The 26,063-nt window shown below is 36.8% G+C and overlaps 1 protein-coding gene across 1 annotated transcript; it reads left to right on the top strand.

The window, feature by feature from the left end:
- Positions 1 to 1,094: 1,094 nt before the first annotated feature.
- On the top strand, positions 1,095 to 25,832 carry bcn92 (LYR motif-containing protein bcn92). Its single transcript, XM_067122038.1, has 3 exons — positions 1,095 to 1,254; positions 13,931 to 14,048; positions 18,846 to 25,832. The coding sequence occupies exons 1-3, from the start codon at positions 1,172 to 1,174 to the stop codon at positions 18,894 to 18,896; spliced, it is 252 nt and encodes an 83-aa protein (XP_066978139.1). The 5' UTR covers positions 1,095 to 1,171; the 3' UTR covers positions 18,897 to 25,832.
- The last annotated feature ends 231 nt before the right edge of the window (positions 25,833 to 26,063 follow it).

Below are 26,063 nucleotides of genomic sequence, written 5' to 3'. Positions count from 1 at the left end.
TCGAAAAACCATTAGCAAAAGAACTAAGACCAACAGCAGTGCTAAATACGTAGCCTAATATTCATAATGTCAATAACAGAAGAAATTGAGAATCACTTAAGAAGGAAAGAAGACAACGAGTGCTAGATAATGTTTACAGAGGAGGCAGAACAGAAGACAGCATCTTTATCATACAATGCAGTGTAGAAGAGAGTTATGGCAATAAAGAATCCATAACAAAGCTTTTGACAATGTAAAAGGCAAGTATTATAAGAGTTGTGAAAAATATAGAGTTCACCTGAAGCTCATAGTCTCAATTGCAACAATATACAAAGATGGCAAAATAAATTTTGACCTTGGGAGGGAGTAGACTAAGAAACAGAAGTTACTTGTTGGATAAGATAAGGATGTTCAAGATCAACACCACAGTTTAAATTAAGAGAATTTTTATATAAAAATAGCAGGAAACGAGGGGAAAGGATGTGAAAATGAACTAGTAAAGATACGACCTTGTTTCTTGGTTAATGAGGTCCTTAGCTTTCAGTAGAAACATCGTAAAAGTGCCGATTAGAAATAAAGAAGAAAGTAACATTATATGTAGTATATAAGATAAACAAGAGCACGCACAATGCATGAAAATAGTGCCTTAAAGTACAGCAATCGTTGCACTGAGAAGAGAGGTAAGAGTCGTCTGTGAAGACAACGGTGGTAAATGGAACGCTGTAGTATATATTTGCAGGGCAAATCATGGAAACGACATCGATAGGAACAGAAGCCAAACTTAGACAGTGCGATCAAGACAAGCGGAATGAAAATTTTAAAATGAAGTAAGAAATCAATGAATAACAAATATATGTGACAATACTTTTGAATCAAGAACACCGGAGGAAACGTCAACTTAAATTATTGTGAAAATGAACAAACGATCTCTAGTTATTTTGCCAGGAATATAGTAAAGCAAGAAGTTAAATAATTTGAGTACAAGAACCGTATATGAAGGACAGAACACTTTCTTATAGTAAAGATAATATTGCTAAAGACGCCAAAATGTAAAGACACCACGAAAACTGATGCGCCGTTGCATAGGAAAAGCCCCAACGTGGGAACCGAATACTACCACTATCATAGTTAACCTTTATAAGCAAAGCAGCACCAAACAATTTGAGTGTAACGTGCAAACTTGTCTAACATCATGGTTGGTGGCAGGCGTGAAGTCCTCTCTTTATACAAGGCTTTGTTAAGAGAAAGCAGAAAGTTTAGTGCATATAATTACAGGTATATATATCCGTTTACATATATTCAAGACGTTTCAAATGAAAAGAACTTCGATAGCATGTTTAGCTAACGTAGGCTATTGCATCATTTTGTTTATGTAAACTCATATTAAAGCCTTCTCTTAGGCCAGTGCCTGATGACGACAGATATAGCCTAGCCGACAGTCGGCCATAATTTTAGAAGTCAGTATTTCAGAGTTGGTTAATCGTATGGAATATTAATGCAAAAGTATTTGGTTATTTTTCGGAAGACTCCAGCCACCTCCCACATTACAACTTATATTTTTCTTGGATAAAACTCATCAAAACGAAAACTTTCTTCTCAATACATGACCTTCGCAAATGCTTAATAACAGAGAAAAATAATTAATCAAATTACGACTTATAAGGTAACACAGTACCGCCCCCCCCCATAGCTAACACGGCAAAATTGTAACCAGTAAACACCCCTAGGTTACGTCACGTTGGTATTTTCAGGTTCTTTTAGTGCCCTGTCATTTCCTAGCCATTTTTGAATGAAAAACCCAAAATGGTTTGTCATGCAAAAATGGCTAACTGGAACCTTCCGAAATGGCTGGCTGGAGTTTTCCGAAAAATTACCAAAGTATTTTTGGCAGTTTAGCCTATTCTCTGCTATGCTAGGCAGGTAAAACTGGAATAACTCCACACGACTTGTTACCCTGGAAATTGAGTTTTCCTAAACTTTTAAAGGGTAGTACCATATAGTAGCTCCGTGACGGCGACTACCTTCTAACTTAACTTTTTCTACAGTTTTTTGGTTGCTAATTATGATTTTACCTTTAATTTTTGGCGCTCGAGTGTAATTTTAACCTGTAATTAACCCCTGAAGTCCATCCTACAAGGGGTTTCCATACGCGATCTTCACAAGACGGAGCATGGGTACGTCTGTTTCGAATGGTTCATATCCCGTCCAGCAAGTGCAATAACTTGTTAACGTATGGGTACCCAAACCCCTCCCCCCCCCCGGGCCAGTACTAAACACGGCGAAGGGACGTTCCCTTTGGCCGACAACAAACAGATGCACCGCCAGTATCAGAACCCCTAAAAGTGTAGATAAAACCAGTTGAAAAGGTAAAAACAGGCGTGGAGCTAATACATGTATACAGAATTACCCTTTTAGTGTTGCTGATGTAGGAGGTGGTGTTTTTTATTGGCAGTCAATTATTATTCACCTCACATCTTTATCGGGAATCCTTTGTGAACAGGGGGTTTGGGTGGGGTAAAACACAGGGAGAGAGAATGAACATGCTATTGTTATAAATGGCCACCCAAGAATGGTTCTGTGCATATGCAAGGCATGTGGGAGCCATATGTTCAAGAAAAGATTGGCTAAGGAAACCTATTATAAAAGGAACTAACCTACATTAACCTAACTAGTTGGCCATGTTACTTAGCTGGGGCGTGGCCCCGGTGAAGAAACTCCACCTTTTACCAAAAGTTCTCCTTTAACACTGCACATGCACGATAGCATTCTAGGATGGCCAGCATACAATAACATAAGTTCTGAGGTTAATTACAGATTAATTACAGTTGACTGCCCAAAAATAACAGTAAATTCTTGATAAGCAACCAAAATACAATAGAAAAATTCAAATATCCAAGGTAATAAGCTGTTCAGAGGTATACTATAATTCTACCGCTAGGCTAATTATGAGTTAGCCTAGCCTAGCCAATTAGGTAATCAAAGCCTGTACTGACCTTAAAATATGGTTTTCTTAAATTTTTAATGTGCCTTGGGTTTAATAGGCTATGAGCATACTTTAAACCATTTTGGCTTTTTGTCGGAAATACAGTAGAACCCCAGACCTCAATGCTAATCCGTTCCAGAAGAAGCGTCGAGATGCGATTCAGTTGAGATTCGAATAAATTTTTTCCAGAAGAAATTACTAAAGATGGATTAACCCGTTCTCGACCACCAGCTATTACCCTAACCTTGCCTTTTTATACAAAAGATTACACAAATTACAATTAAATAGGTTCAGAGTTAAATAACATACCATATTAGACCTACTTGTTTTATTTTTAAATGTGTACTGTATCAAAAAGTCTGCCCTATGTCCAGTGCAGCCGTATTACTAGTGGGAGACAGAGTGCCGTAGGCTAGGCAAGGTAGTGTGCTGTACTGGGTAGGCACAAAATTTGTTGCTAATAATAGAACAATAAAAAACAATCCAAATTGTTAGACTAAATTAATAAAATGTTGAAAACAAGCCGATTATGTTTGTCACAAACTTGCGAAAAATTGCTTACGATGCGTTGGCAGTTTCCCTTTCAGTCATTTGCCATGAGTGGATGTAAACAAACTATAGCGCCACCTTGGTTGCCTGTCACGGTAACACAAACGTTGTGTATATACAGTGGTATATATGGTAAATTTCATAGAGAATTTATGGGAATACTGTACGTGAGTTACCCTCACAATACCATATTGTATTTCATGGGACCCACGTTTTTATCAAAATACAATACAAAAAGCCACAAAAACCAAGGAAACAGGCCAGAAGGCTCGAAGTACAGCTGAGTGGGGTTTAAATGATGCATGGGAACAATGCTAACCAGCGCCGACTGACTGAAACATGAAGCACTTAGTTTACAAAAACCATGTGGTTTATTTTGTTGGATTCTGGCTTTGTGTTCGAACTCCGATGCAAAATTTACTCAACATTTCTCGTTGAAATCCGATTATGTCGAGTTCTGATATGGTCAAGGGCCGGGGTTTTACTGTATAATTATCCTGTTTTAATGTGTGCTTTGAACATTTTTGCTGACCTAACCTAACTTTGTAGTACCAGGTCCTTAGCATAATGCATAATAATCATTTGAAAACACTCCATAAACTTATCTTTATGTGAATGAAAACTGTGGGTGGGATTAAGTTCTTTATATTTCACTAATTTTTTTCTCCCCTACCCAACAACCCTGCTTTCCCAAGGTGATTCTCTAAATTTCAGGATACAAGGGGGGTCCACTGTCTCCTAACAGTACTCATTAGCTAATTAAATGAACATCAGGATTGTTCAAAGCATACATTAAAAAGGTAAAGTTTTGTTTAAACCATTACTGTATCTCGTTGTGGACTAGAAATTGTAATTTTCCTATGATTTAAATGTGCTTTGAACATTTCTGACATTTGTATTGTTAGCAAATGACCTAACAGCCACACTTAAACTAATTCAGGATACTAGGTCCTTACACTTTTGTATGATATTAGTTTGGAAACATTCCTTACTGACCTTAATCTGAATGAAAACTATCAATGGGATGGCACTTCCCTTTCAGTTTTTTTGCAAAAATAGGTAAAAAATTACGTAGGGTTTTTTTTTTTTTTTTTTTAGTTCTGTATAAGATATGTAGTGCACATTTTTTTTAAATTATTAAAACTAAGGAAGATGTTTAACCTTGAAATATGACATGCATACATTCCCGAGTTAACTTGTAATTCATAGATTACACTAGTTGACTATTTTTAAGTTATTCAGTATTATAAAGAATTGCTTTGGATGCTAGAAGGGGAAAAGGAAGAAAATAAAATTAAGATTCATAAAACGTTCAAAATTTACTATTTTTTCCATGCTTTGAAAGTTGGAGAGAATTTTTGCAGGAGCAACATCTGTCATTGGAAGTTCATAAAGTGAACCTGGCACACTGCTATCTATTAACAAATATGCTTACTAAATCCTTCCTATGGTGAGGAAATACAGAAAATGGGAATTCATCAAAGAACGAGTAAAATCAGGAAGAATGAAATAGGTATGAATATTTTATGAGTATGAACTAATACTCTTGCGATTGTAAGAAGAATTACTTGGTAGTTAATCACAAAAAATACTCAGGATAATCAGGAAAGCAGTTAAGATCCTTTTATTTCCGACATTTTGCGGTTTCCCCCACCCTAAACCCCACTATCCTATTGTGGTCCTCTTAAATGTAGGATGCACGAATGGGATCCACTATCTCTGAATGCATTTATCCCTTAAACACCGAGCCTCTATTTACAAAAGTGTCTGCCGTATGCCGGCGGGGTTTGGGAGTTAGCGCCGAAGCGGAAAGAAAGTTTTTTTTAAAAAATCACAGCACGCTTAGTTTTTAAGATTAAGAGTTCAATTTTGGCTCTTTTTTTTTCTCATTGCCCGAAGTTTAGTAAGCAACCTTCATAAATGAAAAAAAATTTCATTATCATATAAAAATGTTGGAATATATGACGTGAAAAAAAATTTCATATATAATTGTATACAAATCGCGCTGTGAGCAAAACAGTTAAAGCTAATGAGGTATTTTTTTTGCTGTATTGTACACTAAATTGCGATGATTTTGGTATATAACAAATTTTAAAACGATCAAAGCAACACAGAAAAAATATCACAAAATGATGCATGAATTCGTAACGCGCGGACGTAAAAAGTTTTTTTCAAAAATTCACCATAAATCGTAATATTGTGCTAGAGACTTCCCGTTTCTTGGAAAATGAAGGTAAAGGATTGAATATTACTAGAATGTAAGAGTTTTAGCTTACAATTGCATTTTTCAACCATTTTGGTCGAGTCAAAGTTGACCGAAGGTTGAAATTTTGGCACTTATCATGATTTATATGAAAATATTTCAAAACTGATAAAAGCTACAACCATGAGTTATTTTTTGTTGTATTCTACATGAAATTACGCACATTTTCATATATAAAACGTTATGTAACGGCTAATATAAAATGGTGCAAAAATTACGACAGTGACTAAAGAAATTCTGAGATTTTCAGCAGAGTTAGTGCGCGTGGAGGTAAGGAAAAGGTTTTTTCAAAAATTCACCATAAATCGAAATATTGTGCTAGAGACTTCTCGTTTGTTGCAAAATGAAGGTAAATGATTGAATATTACTAGAATGTAAGAGTTTTAGCTTACAATTGCATTTTTCGACCCTTTCGGTCGAGTCAAAGTTGACCGAAGGTTGAAATTTTGGCACTTATCATGATTTATATGAAAATATGTCAAAATTGCTAAAAGCTACAACCATGAGTTATTTTTTGTTGTATTCTACATGAAATTACGCACATTTTAATATATAAAACGTTATGTAACGGCTAATATAAAACTGTAAAAATTATGACAAAGTGACTAAAGAATTTCTGAGATTTTCAGCAGAGTTAGTGCGGACGTAAGGAAAAAGTTTTTTTCAAAAATTCACCATAAATCAAAATATTGTGCTAGAGACTTCTTGTTTGTTGCAAAATGAAGGTAAATGATTGAATATTACTAGAATGTAAGAGATTTAGCTTACAATTGCATTTTTTGACCATTTCGGTCGAGTCAAAGTTGACGGAAGGTTGAAATTTGGCACTTATCGTGATTTATATGAAAATATGTCAAAATTGCTAAAAGTTACAACCAGAGTTATTTTTTGTTGTATTCTACATGAAATTGTGCACATTTTCATATATAAAACTTTATGTAAAGGCTAGTAGAAAATGGTGCAAAAATTACAACAAAGTGGCTAAAGAATTTCTGAGATTTTCAGCAGAGTTAGCTGATGCTTTCTTTTGGGATAAGAAAGAAATTCGCGGATGCGCAGCTGTGTCACGCTTGTAAACAAAACAACAGCGTGATCCGTGAACTCCCAGCATCCCTCAAGGCGCGATTTAAAATTTTTCGCAAACGAGGCATATAAGTATTTTTCTGCGAATAAAAAAACTTTATGTAGTCGACGTATTTTACGTCCACTTGGCACCCGACAGACAACTTTTGTCGATGTAAAATATGTCCAGTCGGCGTTAAAGGGTTATTTGCCAACGAAACAAACGCCAAATGTTCAGAGCACACATGAAAATATAGGAAAATTAGATTTTGAAGTCCAAAATGCAATGATGGTACAAAGTAAAATAATACTTATTGAAATATTGGAAAATTATATTTTCAAGTCAAAAGTGCAGTAACGATGTAAAGTGAAATACGTCAATGCTGTAACATTTATGATGTTCATTTCAATAGCAAATGAGTAGTTTTATGGGGACCAGAGTGGGAAAGTGGGGTTTATAAGAGGCTAGGCAACGCCTAGCTAGTGTGGAGGAGCTTGATCCCTTAGCACTCCCAAACCTAACCTAACCTAGGATGCCGGAGCCTCACTTAGCTGGGGTCTTCACTCCCCCCCATGGATCCCCACCTAACCTAGCAAAGGGGGACCAGGTTCTTACCTAGTTGAAGGACTCCCCCTTACCTAACCTAAAGGGCTTGGGTCTGACCTAGCTGAGGCAGCTTTGCCTCCCTTGGACCCCTAACCTAACCTAATGTAGGGCACACTAAATTAAAATAATGGTTGCAGCCTAAGCTACCCAAGGGCATCAGGGCTTTACCTAGCTGGAGGCTTCACTCATGGATACCGAGAGGGAAGGCCTGTTCACCCTCTGACCATGGCTTAGTAAGCCTGTGCCTGTACTTACTGACATCTCAACTTGTGCAAATAACTGAGATAATGAACAAATGTTTTAGAATATTTTTACTTGCATATTTCTAAGATTAATTGATTTTATTTATACCAAAGTTTAATCGTTTACTGAATACTTTGCATGCATATACATTCATACTGAGAGAGTGATTGAATTTCAATTATGGTTGAAGATATTAGTTTATGTTATAACTTCGTTAGAGATGAAAGCTTCCTTTTCTTCGTTGCATTCTCAGTAGACTTTTTAGCATGATGTTCAACTTCCGGATGAAATTTCTTTTATATGAAAATGTGGTTAAGTGTTGAACTACTGGGTAGATTAAGCTATTTTCTATCGTTAATGAATCGACATACATGAGGAGACGTTTTGTAACAATGAAGAAGAAATTAAAAGATCTGGGGAATACCTAGCATTATTGCGATTCATTCAGTGCAATTGGTCAAAAAGTAATGTCGGGTAGTAAATACTCGAGTGGTCTGTTATAAGTGACAACAGTGACTAAACAAAGTTATTATTTTAACTGGGTTTACAGCAGTGTTACTTTTCCTGTTGAATTTTTGTAGTTCAATCAAAATTATTGCCAGAGTATTTGTGTCCTGCACATGCGAAGGTATGACGTAACTAGGTAACTTTTGTACGGGGACACTGTCAATATAAGCTTGACTGGTTTTATCATGATTCACTCTTACTGAAATTACCACTTCAGGATAAGGTGATTACGAAATAGTAGTTATTAACAGTTATGCTCGTCTTGGAAAAATTTTCCAGTACTTAGCAAGTTTAAGTTTGCTTGAAAGTTCCTGTGAGTCATTAAATCTAATGTTTTTCTCATAATCTTGACTTCTAAGGTACTTTTCTGGAGTGCCACCTCAATTGGTTTTTCCTCTATTTACTGCCTTTTAGATTCAGGTGATTCCCTTCGGTTCACAGTCAAAGAAGACAGCTAATTAGGACAGTTAAGCAGGAAATAAGGTGCAGCATTTTTCTGTAAATGTGGCCACTGCATTTGCAAAGTAGTTTTTCTCCAGTTTTTTTTTTTCTTTCATCATTAACGGATATTTCCCATGTAATGTTATCTGGATGGAAGTATCTTTCACAAACCTGTAAGGTCATTCAGTCATAAGAGATGAAAGATCTAGATTGTGTGCATATATATATATAAATACAGTCGACCCTTGTTAAGACGGACTAATAGGTGGGCCAGGGTGTCCATCTTAGCTGATAGTCCAGTTTAACTGGCAATATCTATATTTATACCTATAAATACCTGTAAATATACTGTATTTTATTATTTTCATAAAGAGTATCAATAATAAAGCAATGTAGAAACATTTAATTTAAAGCTTATGTTAAAAGATGAAAAGTGAAGAATAAAACATAATAAAAATTATAGAATTCAGCCGCAAATGTAAATGCCTAGAGCTCGGCTGAATATGTAAATGCCTAGGCCAAGACATGCAGGCATAAATGTTAAGTAAAAAGAAGTGGAGTCTCTAAAATAAAAAGTAAGGTAATGAAATTTAGATTACAGGTACACAGTCCTTTACACAAAATCCTATGGGCCAGATGTGTTTCGGTTTTTGGAATTTTTCGGATTTCGGAACTATGGGGTCAGGAGCAAAATCAAATATCGCTATTCTCCATACTGTATTCTCATATTTATTGTTTCTGTCAACGGGTCGAAGCAATTTTGGAGAAAGGCGCCTTTAGGAAGTCTTAAAACGTTGGTTCCCTGGTTTAATAGCAGATTGCCATGTTAAGGAACATGGCCTGGAGTTAGAGACTGATGTTTGCTCCCTTCCCAATCGACTTTGTGTTACAAACCTCTTTTCTAGTTATTTTGATGGGCATGGCTCGAGTACCCATCAAAGAGAGTGGGGATTTATTACATTCGAGATTCTGAAGGACAAGCGGTTTTGAGTACCCACTTTTCTTAACACTTGGAAGTATTTGGCTTTGCTTGTGCCAGAATCGTCTACCAGTCCACAATGCTGTTTCAGACTGGCAACAGCCCTATTCCAGGGATATTGCATACTTTCTGCTTTCAGTCTGGCTTGGGCTCTTTATTTTTTTTATGGGTATTTACTTTTGTTCCTACACAAATAAACAGTGCACTGTAGGCATTACTTGAGGTTCTTTCCAGTGTCCCTTTGGCCCCTAGCTGCAACCCATTTCATTCCTTTTACTGTACCTCCGATCATATTCTCTTCCATCTTACTTTCCACCCTCTCTTAACAGTTGTTTTGCAGTGCAATTGTAAGGTTTTCCTCCTGTTACGCCTTAAAAATCTTTTTACTCTCAATTGCCCTTTCAGAACTAAATGACCTCATAGCTCCCAGCACTTGGCCTTTGGCCTGAGTTTTATATCATCACTACATAAATACAGTACAAACCTTTGTTCTTTACATAGGATTTAGCTTGTGAACACAAGCTGGAATGGCCATTTGAACTTTCTGACAAGGTAGTTCACTATCAACAGGTAGGGGAAGCCCCACCACCTGTTGATCTGCACTCCACTGCTTTCGTCCAATGTCGTGCATATATCTCACCTAAAACTCTATGTTCCCGACTTTTGCCTTTTATCCTTATATGAAAGCTGTTCTTTTTCCTTGAGTATTCCGTGTTTTTTGGTTTGTTGTGGTTTGTCTGAACTTAGTTATGAGCCAAACCCATGAAGCATCTAAGCTTTCTTCCTCCAGCCTGAGAAAGCCTCTGAATATGTGGCACGGTCCTGGGAAAGGCAATATCAAGAAAATAAAATTAAAATCAAATGTTAGAACAAGATAACTAAAAAATATCCCTTAACCCTTTAAAGTCCACCCTAGGTTTTATGGGAAATTTCAAAAAACCCTCTTAGTATGTGATAGTATATCAAAATACAAGATCACAACCCTCTTAGTATGTGATAGTATATCAAAATACAAGATCAAATCATTCTTGTGCATTTTTGAAATCTTGCAAAACTTGGCAAATAATTGCATTCAATGAAGTAACCCGCACGGATGCCTCGGTCGAGCTCCGACGGACCACGCCATCCCGCACGGGACACTTCGACCATAACGGTAAACTTTTTCCGATAATACCACTCTTTATATACTCACCTTTTTACCAATTTCCATGATGAATTTATTGTGTTTGACATTAATATGACTTGCTACTGTGTTTATTATGAATTTTTTCTGTTTTTTTCCCTCTATTGATGTATAAAAGATACCCTGGGATAGTTGAATACTTTATTTTACAAAAATAAAAAAATATACAAGTAATACTGGCAGTGAAATGTGTTAGTAATTATAATTTACAGCTTAGACTTACATAGGTTAGCATAAAAAAATAGACAATAACAAACTTACAAGACTTCCACAACATACAAACTTACACAAAATATATACAATATTTACAAAAGTTATGCCTTGTGGAAGAGTGCAAAACAGTTCCTTGCATCAGTCAGACACAGTGCCACTTTACAGTCCTCACACACCCACCGGGACCTGTGGATGTGGCCCTTACAGGAACAAAACTTACAGGTCTGCCTAGCCTTGACATCAGCTGTAAATTATAATTTACAGCTTAGACTTACATAGGTTAGCATAAAAAATAGACAATAACAAACTTACAAGACTTCCACAACATACAAACTTACACAAAATATATAAAATATTTACAAAAGTTATACAATATTTACAAAAGTTATGCCTTGTGGAAGAGTGCAAAACAGTTCCTTGCATCAGTCAGACACAGTGCCACTTTACAGTCCTCACACACCCACCGGGACCTGTGGATGTGGCCCTTACAGGAACAAAACTTACAGGTCTGCCTAGCCTTGACATCAGCTGTAAATTATAATTTACAGCTTAGACTTACATAGGTTAGCATAAAAAATAGACAATAACAACTTACAAGACTTCCACAACATACAAACTTACACAAAATATATACAATATTTACAAAAGTTATGCCTTGTGGAAGAGTGCAAAACAGTTCCTTGCATCAGTCAGACACAGTGCCACTTTACAGTCCTCACACACCCACCGGGACCTGTGGATGTGGCCCCTTACAGGAACAAAACTTACAGGTCTGCCTAGCCTTGACATCAGCAGCACTATCTACCACATCTGGCATAGGGTGTGGCACTGCAACAGGGACAGGACAGCCACCTGAAATAAGAAAAGAGTCACATTAGTAATACAGACAATAAATCATGATTGTGTTGTGTGTGTGGACAATGAGTGTGTTATTGTGTGTGTATGTGTGTGCGTGTGTGTATGTGTGCATGTGTGTATGAGTGTGTGCATATGTGTGTGTATGTATGTGTGTAGGCACTGTGTATAGTGAATAGAATATGTAATCCATCAACAATGAAAAGTTTCAAAAACACATGAAGTTATGTGTATCTGTATGAGTGTGTGCATGTGTATGAGTGTGTTGGCTCTATGTATAATAACTAGAATATGTATAATAAATAGAATATGTAATCCATCAACAATGAAAAGTTTCAAAAACACATGAAGGTATGTGTATCTGTATGAGTGTGTGCATCTGTGTATGTATGAGTGTGAGCATGTGTATGAGTGTGTTGGCACTGTGTAAAATAAATAGAATGATATGTATAAATGATATGTAATTCATCAACAATGAAAAAATACATGATGTTGTTATGATACTAACCTCGTGAAGTAGAAGGCTGAAGAAATTCCGCGTCAGCCAGCTCGTCCTCATCAGGTTGGTATGTTGGGTCCTCAGTCACTGTCTACCTCCACATCAACATCACTATCTTCGGCATCTTCTGGGGCTATCCATGCCGTGCGCACTTCCTCCCTGTGTTCCAAGGCAGCATTCCTTCGCCCATAAAACATATCACTCCTAATCTGCAAAAAAAGTAAAAGCAATTAGCTTCTGAAAAAATTTTTTGAGGCGTCGCGTGTTGCACCATACTTTTACCGTTACGGACCAAGTAGCCCGTAGGGGATATATACTTATTACGGCTATGATTTCAAATACTAAATATTATCACATCACCTTGAAAACACTTCAGCATGAAGACACATCATTCAACAACAACCTATGAAAAACAGTGTACTTACCATGATTACAACGGGTGTGGGGGGATCCTTCGAACAATTTTAGTGTGACTGCACCCTATCACGTCATTCAAGAGACTGGTGGCGATTCAAAAGCACACACGCCCCACCCCATGGACAGTGCTGTCTTCTGATTGGTTGATTTGAAGAGTTGGGAGGTGTGACAATAAGGTACCAGATAGTCAATTTCATACATGCATAAGCTTGTTGGCCATGAGTTCCCAAAAGTAGCCAATTTTAAGAGCCCGTACGGGACACTTGGTCGGTAAAGGGTTAAAGGACAAGGGTACAACCTATCCAAAAGTTAGCTTAAAGCAAACTATTGGCAAAATTGCTGCAAAACAAAAAATAAATGTACATACAGTACAGAGAAGAAACTGCTTAACAAGACCATTGGGCAATAAACAGTTGCAGGGAGGATGTTTGCGAGTGTAATGGTGAAACTGTTAATTTAATAATTTTGGCTTCCAAAATAGTTAAGACATTTTCCTTCTGTACATGTCCTATAACTGAAAACTCTTAATTTTCTGTAAAAGTTTTACAGCAGTTATTTTTGCATGAATTCTGATATCAAACTACTCAGGACTAGACAGTCTGCTCCTAGTTCTGGAGCTGACTCCTCTGAGCATCTATAAGTACTCGCAACAGCCTTTTAGAACATCCCACAAAGGACATCCCACAAAGATCCTCTGGGGAACTTATAAACATTAGATGTAAATAAAGGACTGAGTTAGTCTTTAAATTTTTTGGAATGAGCTTGAGGTAATTCATTTTTAATAATATTCAGACATTTCTTTTTGAAAGAATCATCTCATAAATATGGGATTGTAGTGCACATATTTATTTTGGGACAAAGTGATTCAACTATTATTAATAATTCAAAAACATAGTTTGGACAGAGAATAGTTCCTAAAATAATTATAGTTAAGGTTGTAATTTCCTGATGAGAAGTTGGCCAATTACTGTAGATGAAAGAGTAAAATCCATGGAGGATAGTAGGGGACTAGAAGTGGAATATAATTTATAACTGAAATAATGAGTCATAAAAATTCATCCCCAGATGTGTACTGTTCATCAGTGTGTAGTAGGAGAGGCTTATATACCATAAGTGGAACACACAATTATATTAATTTCTTCACTTTCAGAGAATATGCCTTGCAAAGAATACGAGATGGCTTTAGAGAAGGAAAATTGCTTATTGGTGAGGAACAACAGAGGCAACTTCAAAGAGCAAGGGAATCTTTAGAGATAATAAAAAGACAAGTAAGTTTTGCAGTGTTTTTCTCTAGCATTTGGAAGTCAAACCTTTTACTTTATAAAAACCTAATCAGTGGTAGGAGCAATTTCTGGACTTCCCCCAGATGAGAAGCCTCACTTAACCTTTTTGAAAATACAAATTGGGTCCCACTGCACCCAGGGTGGTAGACCTGGTCATTATTTATCACTGATATTCCAGGAACACCAGCCATCTCATTTCCCAGGACTTTGTTTATACTGTATTTTGATCTTACAGTCAGTCCACCAAATTAAGTCAAAAGGATCCCCGGTCACTTTACAAAGGTAGCTCATAGATTGTGGATGGCTTTTCCCTTAATCCTCTTTGGTGTCTTTTTGTTTTTTCTTATGAACTTTAGAGTTTAGAGTTAATGCTTCTCTGAAATGATAAGTTATTACTAAAAAGATGCGTAGACAGAAATTAAATCTAATTTAATTACCATAATAGCTATCTCCAGTTAACTCTCTCCCTCTCCTAGAAGTCATGCAGATTTATAATTTGGACTTTTTTTCACATTACTTACATCATTTTCATTATTTTTAAGGCCAGCTGTGTTCTTTTAATAATTAAAATTTTGGGGGGGCTTGATTATTATATTTTATAATGCCAAAGTTTATTATGATTACAAGATTGTACAGTATAATCTATGTAAGTTGTAAATATCTCACTTTCTCTCTCTCTCTTTTGTGATGTTTTAAACAAATTAGTTTCCTCTTCCCCATCCCCTTAGGGCAGGGCCATCCAAGTTGTTTAGTCTGAGGGCCACTCTTGGAAAAACAAAAAGTCATGTGGGCCACCTGTGTATATGTATGTATATATATATATATACATATATATATATATATATATATATATATATATATATATATATATATATATATATATATATATATATATATATATATATATATATGTATGCATATATTTATGTATGTATATATAAAATTCCATGTTTGGATTGCCCCTCTTTTTATATTGGCCAATCTAGCAAAGATTTAGATATACGTATTAAACAACATAAGTATTCAGTCAAAACTGGACAAGCATCCAATGCTGTATTCATTCATTTAAGTGAAAACTCTCACAGGATAAAATGGACTGAAAGTTCAGTGATTGCCAGATCGAAAGATTTCTCTTCAAGAAATCTATTGGAGTCCGCTGTTATCCAGCTTACTTCCAGTTGTAATTTTAATCTTAGCCCCCTGGCATGTATTATTTGGACCCCTGTATTAGAAAAATGTTCAGGAATGACCTAAAAGATAAAATCACTGACTTAATTACAAGTTAGCTACTTGATATATATTTTCTATATATCCGTATGTTTAATATAATTTTTATTTGTAAAAATGTTCATCTTGCAAAAAGTTATTATTGTTTACAAAATAAAAGAGAATTATTGTGTTGTACTAAAAATTTTTAGGTGGTCAGTCACGAACCTGTATAATCTTTTAATTGTCCTGTCCCTGCTCCTGAACGGTTGATCCTAATCCTTTGTAAAAACCTCTTAAATATTTAATCCTGTTTTGGCAGTTCTACTAATTCTGTCATTTATATGAGCTTTCTTTGTAAACTTACTTTTATATTTCTTCAGTCTGCTAAGTAAAGGACATAGCGTCGAAAGGCCTCGCAGCACTCCAGTGTTTCCGTTTCATTCGTAGATTTTATCTTTATATATATATATATATATATATATATATATATATATATATATATATATATATATATATATATATACATGTGTGTGATATGTGCTATTTCTAGCAGTATTTTAATTACAATATTACCCTTAATTAAGTATTAATTAATATTTCTTAAATAAAAGTCTTTTTTGAGTAAATTACAAAGAAGTCTTTGTTTGAAGAAAAGACATTTTTGGCAAAACTAGCGAGTCACCCACAAACAACACAACACGCAACTTCACTGATCTTCCTGGAGATTTAACAATCAAGTATTCCAAACAGACTATAAATTTATATACCTCAGGAGTCCCAAAAACGAAAAACTATTTGTCACTACATTTTCACACAAAACTGGCTAAATAAAAACTATTTCGAGATGGCACATGCTATGCTGCATGGGGCAGGAGGGCAGTCTTTGAAGCAGTCTTCAGCTCCTGAAGCATTCCTGGAGAAATGCCCATTGGATTAAACATCATCCTAAATTCTTAAAGACTCCAGGATCCTGTGAAGTCATCTTCAGCGCCTGCTGAATCCTTTTCCCCTGAAGAAATCTTTGAAGCCTTTCATCTCCAGGAAGGACCAAATCATTAATAATAATCTGTATGAGATTCCTAATGCAAGGGTGAGAAAAGAAAAAAAATTGAAGTATCAAAATAAATCATGAGCACAGGGTATAAAACACAAACACTCAGATCCTTAATTGCTTGGAAGCCCCTTGACGAAAGAGCTTCACTTGGACGATCAGTGTTGCCGTTTAAGACGACTTGCTAAAATTGTGGGGCCAAGTAGGTTTGCTGCTGATATTTTCATTTCTTTTGGGCTATGCCATCAGCTGCGTTTTAGAACAGGCAAGAGGCACTGATCCACAACAATGTAGGAGCTTAAAAACTCTGAACCTTGAAGGCCCCAGTGCCTTCAAACACATCGCCTCCTTTTTCTTCAGATGTGACGTCACTTCATATACCTTCATATAACGTCTTTTTAGACTCCAGGATCCTGTGAAGCTGTCTTCAGCTCCTGTCGGATCCGTTTCCCCTGAAGGAATCTTCGAAGCCATTAGTCTTCAGGAAGGACCAAATCCCATTAAAACACAGGATCTTGAAGGGACCAGTGCCTTCAAACATGTTGCCTCCTTTTTCTTCAGACGTGACTTTGTCGCTTTGTATACCTTCATATAACTTGTCTTAAAGATTCCAGGATCCTGTGAAGCTGTCTTCAGCTCCTGTCGGATCCGTTTCCCCCCAAAAGAAATCTTTGAAGCCTTTTATCTCCAGGAAGGACCAAATCCCATTGCTTCTCCATAAAAAATCCAAAAGCCTCCTGAATTCATCTCCAAGAATGTGGGCTTATCCATCTCCAAGAACATGGGCTTTCCCCAAAGAAATCTTTGAAGCCTTTCATCTCCATAAAACACTGTTGTTTAGTATTGTGCAAGAAATTCAAAGGCTATAGAGCCTGTAGATTGTCTTGAAGCCTTCGGAAGCCCTAGAAGCCTTCGGAATTCCCAGATTCCCTACTGTCACTCTGGGGAGGACAAGATCCACTTGGAGAATATTATTATAGATTGGATCATTTTCTGTCTTATTTGACCTTATTAGATAGTTCCAGCATTTTACTGAGTTCAAACATGCTTGCATACATGTTATTCGCAGTTTCTAATTTGTGTTGAATTCATGTGTTTGGCCCCATGACTTCAAAGAAAGTTCATACTGCTAATGCTACTAAGCATTCCTTTATACTTTTGGAAAATAAAGTGGCTATAATAAAATGCCACGTAAAGGGTGAATAGGTTGCTGTCATAGTTCATTCTTATCATTTAGGGTACAGTATGTGAAAAATTTTTTGAGGGGGTTTATAGGGTTGCTTACAAGGGCTTATAGGATGACCAGTGTTTTTTTTTTTTTATTAAGGGGTTATTCAATTTAAGTTGCAAGCCATAGAATGAATGAAGCATGTAATAGTAAGGTATTACTGAATATTATTGAATTTCTCCATAAGCATGTGCCCTAGGAGAATCACCTTGGTAGATATTGACTTTCAGACCTTCATTCTGCCAAGATCTGGTACAATATTAGGAGCCAAATTAGCATAAATATTTTGCCATGGACAACCATGGTAACTACTTGAATTTTATAAGTGCGGTAGCATGCTGTCCGTTCTGATCCTCTTCAGTGTTATAGCCAAAGTCATATTCAATATCATATTTAGTTCATTAAATAAAGGTGAAAGAATCTCGGCTAACTTAGTTTAAGAGCATGTACATTGGTCAGAGTTATGAGGAATAAATTGAGTTGGTTATTGCTCTTTGATGCACCTTGCCACCTCAGCCCACAAGGTGCTAGAAGTCTGAAGGGGAAGGAGAGATAGATTTCCTGTTATCATTAGATGAAGCAGAAACTAACCCGAGAGGAAGCAAATTGGCCATACCCCGCAGGAAGGCAGTCTGTAGCTTAATAGGAGCACACACAAATTTTGTCTTCTTAGATAAACTTTAAGTGTAAGCACTGAAATGATAAACTAGAGTTATGGAACTGTCACATGGGTAAATTTTCTTGGATTTTTTTTTTTTTTCATGCCAGAATTTACCCAGAGCTGCCAGTAGTGGTGGCAAGTGAAGATGCTACTGTTCATCATCTTGCAGCCAGAGACGGGTAGTTATGTGGGAAGAATAACCTATCCAAATAATGCTCAAAACTCACAACAGTATGGTGTAGTTTAAAGCAGCTATATGAGTGTGATTACAGCTACAGTATACATCATTCTAGAAATTAATTATTTCCTTATATTTTTTTGTCAGTAAATACCAGTTTTAGCATAGGCTGTGCATATAACATAGCCACATGTATGAACAACTGCTAATCATCATATAAGCATAAATTTCTAATTAATGAACGTATTTATAAAATGTATGCCCCAGAAGAAAGAAAAAATGCATGTTTATGGCATCAAATAGTTTGGCCTATGATTACATTGGCACCTCTTTAAGCCCTACCTGTGGTACAGAATCACAAGATGCCAAAAAATTGTCCATGTGACAGCACCATAAGGCAGTTTTCTATTTGTGAAGCCCAGTTATTTTCTTAATTTTTTTTCTCTACATTTCAGGTTGTGATTGGTAACTTATATGCACATCCAGAGTTAGTTATTGAAAAATAATGGTATAGTATACTTTTATGTGATGTGAATGTTTAGATTTTCCATTTTATAATAATATTTGAGGAAATGTCTGGATTGGCCAGTAAAAATTAAAAATTTAAATTTTAAAACTTTTCAAGGAAGATGACACTGACATTTCCATTTAATATGAATAAGATTGATCTATGTAAGCAGATAACAAACGCATAATATGAATACTCCAGTTTTGAAGATCTGAAATGAAACAAATTCAATTTATAGACAAAATTTTTGGAATGCTTTCTTACCATGACCAGATTTAATGCATGTGTTTCATGTTTGTTTGTGTTAAAAGATGTGACTTAATGTCTAAGACTCTCTACCTACCTAAAAGACTGCACCTTTATAGTGCTCCAGTTATTTACACTACAGGTATATCTTTCATAGCTTAGTACTTTTCAAGTAACAATTAGAAAAACTGAGTAAAATGTGTTGCATATAACCTGTATCATTTATACTTTCCATGGAAATGAAGTGAGGGTTTAGTAAAGCATGAAAATAAATGTACAGTAATAGTACAGTCATCTTTCCTTTCCCAGAAAGTAGCCTTAACTGTGGCCTCTTAAGCTCACATAACTTCTCACCATAAAAATATCCAGTAGTGCATGAGCTGTATTATACATAAGTATTGTGATCACATGGTTGCTTACTCTGACTAGTTGAAGTTTGATACTCTTGAACACTAGATTCACAACATGTACAGTATTGGGATTGTAATCCCTAGCAGTGGTGAATGCAAAGATAATTGATAAGCAAGAAAGTATTTGGAATATGAACATAACCATTTATAAAACTAGATATGGAGTTGCAGTATAACTCAAATGTTATGTTGCTACCTTTTCCAAAGATTCCCCCCCCCCTTTTTTTTAAGGAAGTTTGTATATTTTTCAAAATTCTAATGAATGTGTATATATTCTCTTTTTCAACTTATGGTTGTTCATATATGAAACAAACCCTCGGTCTTAACATTAGATAAACTTCTAGTGCCAGCTGGAATCTGGTAAAATCAATAAAACTGTATATGCAAGGGACTAGTGGCATCTGTCCTTAGTCACGAGTCATGTGGGACAACCCACACCCAAGCAGTACTCTGACTTCTTCAGTTATTCTTTTACCACCTTTGAGAGAGGACGTGTTGTACTTTCTCTCCTCTCTAAAGCTGGTTGGTTTGCCCGTTTTTGCTTTCTTTCTGTGTTTCAGTGTGGATTTCTGCTGTTTGTGGATGTGTGCTTGGATATAATGGATCCTCTTTACCCTCCTGTGAGTGTATCTCTTGGATCTCAAAAGAAGCAAAGGAAATGTCCGGATGTTGGTGGCTTTCCTTGTTCTTGTTTCGTGACTTCAGTGAATATGGATCCTTATCCAACATGTAGTAGATGCGAAGAGAATGTATGTAATGCACCCCCCCCCGCGTATAGCTAAAATCCGCAAATACTTAAAACCTCTCTAAAAACACTTATAACTGCTTAGTTTGATAGTTTGTTTAAATGCAAGAAAAACCCTCTAAAAATGCTTATACCTGAGTATTTTAATAGTTTTATCGCAAAAAGTGCATTTAGTCATGAAAATATGAAAATACAGTAATTAGTGAATATTTCTCAGTGAAAAATACCGCGAATGGGCGAATTTTCCTCGAATAATGGGTAGATACGTTCCACAGAGAAATCTGCGAATACGTGAGTCCACGAATCGTGAGAACGTGAATACGGGGGGTTTACTGTACAGTAAACCGCCCGTATTTGTGGGGGATGCATACTGCACCCCCACCCCACCCCTGCGAATAGCTAAAATCTGCAAATGCTTAGAACCCCTCTAAAAACACTTAGAACTGCTTATTTTGATGGTTTAAACAAAAAAAAAAAACATAAAATGCTTATACCCGAGTATTTTAATAGTTTTATCACAAAAAGTGCATTTATTCCTGAAAATATGAAAATACAGTAATTAGTGAATATTTCTCACTGAAAAATACCATGATTGGGTGAATTTTCCACGAATAATGGGTAGATACATTCCACAGAGAAATCTGCGAATAGTGAAACCACGAGTACTGGGGGTTTACTGTACTGCTGATTCACGCTGATAAAAGATAAATAAGTAAAGCTTGTATTATGATGAAATCAAAGGAAAATAGCGAACAGAATCTTGATTTTTTTTAGACAAAACGAACATGCCCCAACAGCTAACATGATCTATTAACAAAAAAAAATAGCTAAATTAATTTCACAACGAGATGTATTTAAGTTATATTTTGACTTAAAAACACTTTGTATAATGAAAAATAACCTTGTCCCATGCAAATAAAGTATCGAGAGATTCATTAACGCTAACTAGAAGCAAGAAAATCGCTCTGAACTTTGTTAAATACGGCGAAATAAACTTACCATGTAATCGATTTCCAAACTAAAACATTGATCGCTATGAATGCAATGTATAATACAAAAGCAATAATGAAAATACATAAAATATTATTGGATACAGTGAAGTAAAGCATAACTTTTTAAAAGATCCATGGAAAAGATACATATTTGTTATGTTGATGTTTGTATAATACGATGTTAATATGGGAACATAGAGTACAACATATAATGTAGGCCAGGCTACCATATATGTATACGATATACCATGGTGTAGGCTAAACTAATTCTTGTTTGTTATTCAATTTCTCTTTTTTATTGAATTATCATAAGTCAGTCTCATTCGATTTCACTCCACCTCTTTCAGATCCCCCTCTACCGCACCTTTCTTGCAATCCGGGATCACAGAAAATCGGAGAAGTGATCGAAGAAGTGAAGAAAATGATGGAGAAGAGAGCAGTACAGCAAGTAATACTTCCTTTGGTGGGCTTCTACAGCCAGATCTTCTTAGTACTGAAGGCCAGTGGCAATTGGAGGGCAGTAATAGACCTGTCAACATTGAACCTTTTATCAGGAAGACGAGGTTCAAAATGGAGTCTCAGAGGACAGTCCTGGCAGCAGTCAGAGAAGGAGACTATTTGCTGACCATAGATCTGAAGGATGCGCACTTCTAGATCTAAGTCCATCACTCATCATAGAAATTTGTTCAGTTCAGTCTTACAGAGCAGGTGTTTCACTTCAAGATACTTTGTTTTGGCCTGACAACATTTCAAGTTTTCATAAGAGTATTCACGCTGGCGTCGACATGGGCTCATGCCCAAGGGATCAGACTGGATTTGGTTGGTCCTGGCAAAATCCCGGAAGAAGTTACTTTAGGACACAGACCAGCTGCTTCAATTTTGTCACATCCTAGGTGCTGTGATAAATTGGGAGAAATGGAATCAGGTCCCCAGTCAAAGGATTTTATTTCTGGTTATAATTATAGACATAGCACAGGCGAGAGTTTTTCCATCCGATCAGAGAATAGAGAAGTGCAAGAATGTGATTGTGTCCTTTCTGTCTGAGAAAACACAACCAGCAAAGCAGTGGCAAGTAGTTCTGGGATTACTAACTTCTCTAGAGAAATTAGTTCCTCATGGGCATCTACATACGCAGTCTACAGTGGAGACTGAAGGGGTTTGGTCTCCAGCAACAGATCATCCTCATGTGAAAGTTCCTCTGTTTCCGGAGGTGAGGAAAGACCTGCTGTGGTGGTTGGACGACAAAAATTTCACAGTAGGAGTGTCTCTTCATTGCCCTCTCTGGATCTTTTGTTATTCTCGGATGTGTCGGCCGAAGGTTGGGGTGTTCATCTAGAGGACCTTCTAATTTTGGGAGAATGGAGCCATCAAGACAAAAAAACTCCACATAAATGTGTCGGAGCTGAAGGCAGCATTCTTAGCATTGCAGGAGTTTCAGGAGAGGGTAATGTGTCACTCTGTAGTTTTGATGTTGGACAACACTACACTAGTGGCATATGTAAACAAGCAGAGGGGCTAGTTTCTTAACAGCTTCACGTTAGGACGGTCCAACTGCATCAGTGGGCTGTAGACAATTCAGTGGAGATCAGGGCCAGATACATTCCAGGAAAAGGAATGTGGTAGCAGGCAAGTTAAGCCGCTGGGAACAGATTCTGGGAACGGAGTGGTCTCTGCATCAGGGGGTGGCGGACAGGCTGTTTCTCTTGTCGGGGAGACCTGTGATAGATCTCTTCTCGACAAGGTACAACGCAAAACTGGAAGTCTATTGTTCTGTGGTGCCAGACACTGCCACAGTGGCAGAGGATGCCCTGCAACATCCGTGGGACAATTTGGACATACAGGCAGTCCCCGGTTACCGGCAGGGGTTCCGTTCTGAGGGTGTGATGATAACTGAAAATCGCCACCAACTGAAAATCGCAGCACTTTTCCGACGATTTTCAGGGCTTATCGGCGCCAAAGGCCAAAATCGCCGATTTTCGGTTATTGGCACCTCTGTTAGGTATGTATCAGTGCCAGTACCCAATTACCAGCACCGATAAGCAGAAATCTGCAATTTTTGTTGCCGAAAATTGCTGATTTTTGTCGCCAGACAAGTGCCATAAAACCGGATCGCCATTAACCGAGCCCGCCGTTAACTGGGGACTGATATATGCTTTCCCTCCATTTTGTCTGATTCGCCAGGTCCTGAACAGTAATGAGGTCCAGAATCTCAAGGTGATGTTGGTAGCTCCTCTGTGGCCACAGGCAGAATGGTTCCTGGACCTGCTGTCTCTGCTGTCAGAAGTTCCAAGAGAGTTACCTCCCTGGCACAATCTACTTTGTCAACCTTATGTGGAGAGGTACCAACAGTTGGCACAGTCCCTGTCTCTTCACAGGTGGAGACTAGCAAGAGGCTTTTCTTGAGGAGCAGCGTCTTAGATGTCAGGATATATCAGGAAGTCTTCAACATCCGTGTACCAAGGAAAATGGTCATGTCTACTGTGATTGGTGCCGTAGACTGGGTTCTCTCCACTAGGGTGTGCTATTCAACAAATTGCTGATTTTCTAGTCTTTCTCAGAGCAGAAAAACATCTTTCTGTGTCTGCCATAAAGGGCTATAGGACTACTCTAGTGCTAGTTCTGCGTATTAAAGACATAGATATATCTACATCTCGGGAAATATCTGTGTTGATTAGAAGCTTCGAGCAGTCTTGTTCCCCTAGAGAATTAGAGATAGAAACTTGACCCTCAAAGCGGTTTTCTTGCTGGCCCTAGCATCGGCAAAAAGGGTAGGCGAACTCCAGGATCTGTCTTATGACGTCAAACACACCAGGGGTTGGAAGTCTTTAGCTTTCGAATTTATTCTAGAATTCATTGCGAAGACTCAAAATACTTCAGTCCATGATGAAAGATTTGTTTCCTTTTCCATACCTTCTTTGGGAGACTTTGTTGACAATGACCCTGACAAAATGTTGTTGTGCCCTGTCAGGGTGCTGTGTGCTTATCTAAAAAGGACTCGAGATCTCAGACCGGGCCATAGGTCCTTTGACACTTTTTCCTTGAGTCTGGTGGTGGCTGCTCAACAGGTGGTGTAGCTCATCCAGTGCCCCTTACAGGTCAGTTTGTATCTAGTCTAAGATGATGGTATGAAAGTAAAATGAATGAGATGACTGGTTTCTTTCCTTTTCTTTCTTCTTTACCTGCTGGCAGTAAGAAGAGGTTTCTGTCATGAGCTGGAACTGACATGATACAGGTGACTGCAGTGGTCATACTGTTTGAGTAATCATTAATGTAAGGTTCCTTTCAGTAGCAATACATTCCTCACTTTAGCAAGGAGAGTGGGGAATGATAAAAAATCTACATAAGTGGCTATGTTGGTTTGTTATAAAAACAGATAGCTTCTGGTCTTCCGCATATGCAGTGAACTGTGACATTGTATGGAAACCCAGAAGTCTGAACCCAAGATATACATATATCTGAGGTTCAGAAATAAAGGTCAAAAGAATGGCTGGGTGTGGCAAACCTCCAGTCGGTTATTTTACTTACCTCCCACCAAGAGTAAGTCTGTCCTAATCTTAAGACCGAGGGTTTGTTTGGTATATGAACAAATAACAAATTTATTAAATTAATTTGTATTTTTCATAACTAACAAACCTGAGGTCTTAACATTTAAGGCTCAGCTCTAACCAACCCTCTGACAGCTTAACCCGGGTTGGAAGAATAACTGATGAAGTCATGGAGTACTACTTGGGTGTGGGTGGTCCCACATGACTCGTGACTAGGACGGATGCCACTAGTCCCTTGCATATACAATTTTATTGATTTTACCGGATTCCAGCTGGTACTAGAAGTTTATCCTAATGGTAAGACCTCAGGTTTATTAGTTATGAAAAATACAAATTAATTTAATAAATTTGTCATTTTTACAATAAATACATTGTAGAAAGGAAGCAAGCTTTTAATGTAAAACTATGCCTCCATACTTAAATTATGTAAAAAAATTTTTTTTTTAATGAGATGCAAACATACTGTATACTATGGCCATTGCACCTACTGCTGTTTCATATTTTTACAGATGTGCAAGGGCATTTGTAGGTATTTGATTTTTGTTATTGATTACAGTTTAGTGTTGAAAAAGTATCATGCAAGGAATGAAGTTATTGTAACTTGCAAAAATACTGTTTTTAATTAAACGTCTTATCATAATACAGTAATTGTAATAAGTAAGACAATTTATTAGAGTACATTTTATCATCAAAGCTATATCAAGGGTCTGCTAAATTAAGGGAGATTTTTTAATATCCACATTAATTAGTCTAAATGTGATGATCAAAACTTGCTGTTAGTTAAAGCGCCTTATACAGCGCTCAGGTTTTTGTTATAGACAATATATGAATGTCATGCAAAGTACTGTATAAAACAGAATATGTATATAAATGTTGCTGGGTCAGTTATTTATATATACTCTTTAGTTTATGCACATCACTGTAAGGTTAGTGTACATATTGTACATATGTAAACTAGTGATCTAATAAAATTAAAATCCAGTTTTTTTATTATGAGCTAGTTCTTTCATTACAGTTTTTGAAAAGGATACCTTCATAGATGTGTTGTATTACATTTCAACGAAAGCATAAAACATTGGTCAGGTCCAAAGGATTAGATGTACTCATACTTTGGACTTAGATGTACTCATACAAGATCTTATATTTTTATTTTTCAAGTCAAATGCTGCTGGCACAAACCTTGGGCCCTTATTTATCCTGAACCTGATAAAGAAAAGAAAAAAGTGA

Source organism: Macrobrachium rosenbergii, chromosome 20, assembly GCF_040412425.1.
Source record: "Macrobrachium rosenbergii isolate ZJJX-2024 chromosome 20, ASM4041242v1, whole genome shotgun sequence".
NCBI lineage: Eukaryota > Metazoa > Arthropoda > Malacostraca > Decapoda > Palaemonidae > Macrobrachium > Macrobrachium rosenbergii.
The sequence above is the reverse complement of the archived record's forward strand: the minus strand, read 5'-3'. Positions and strand labels throughout refer to the sequence as shown.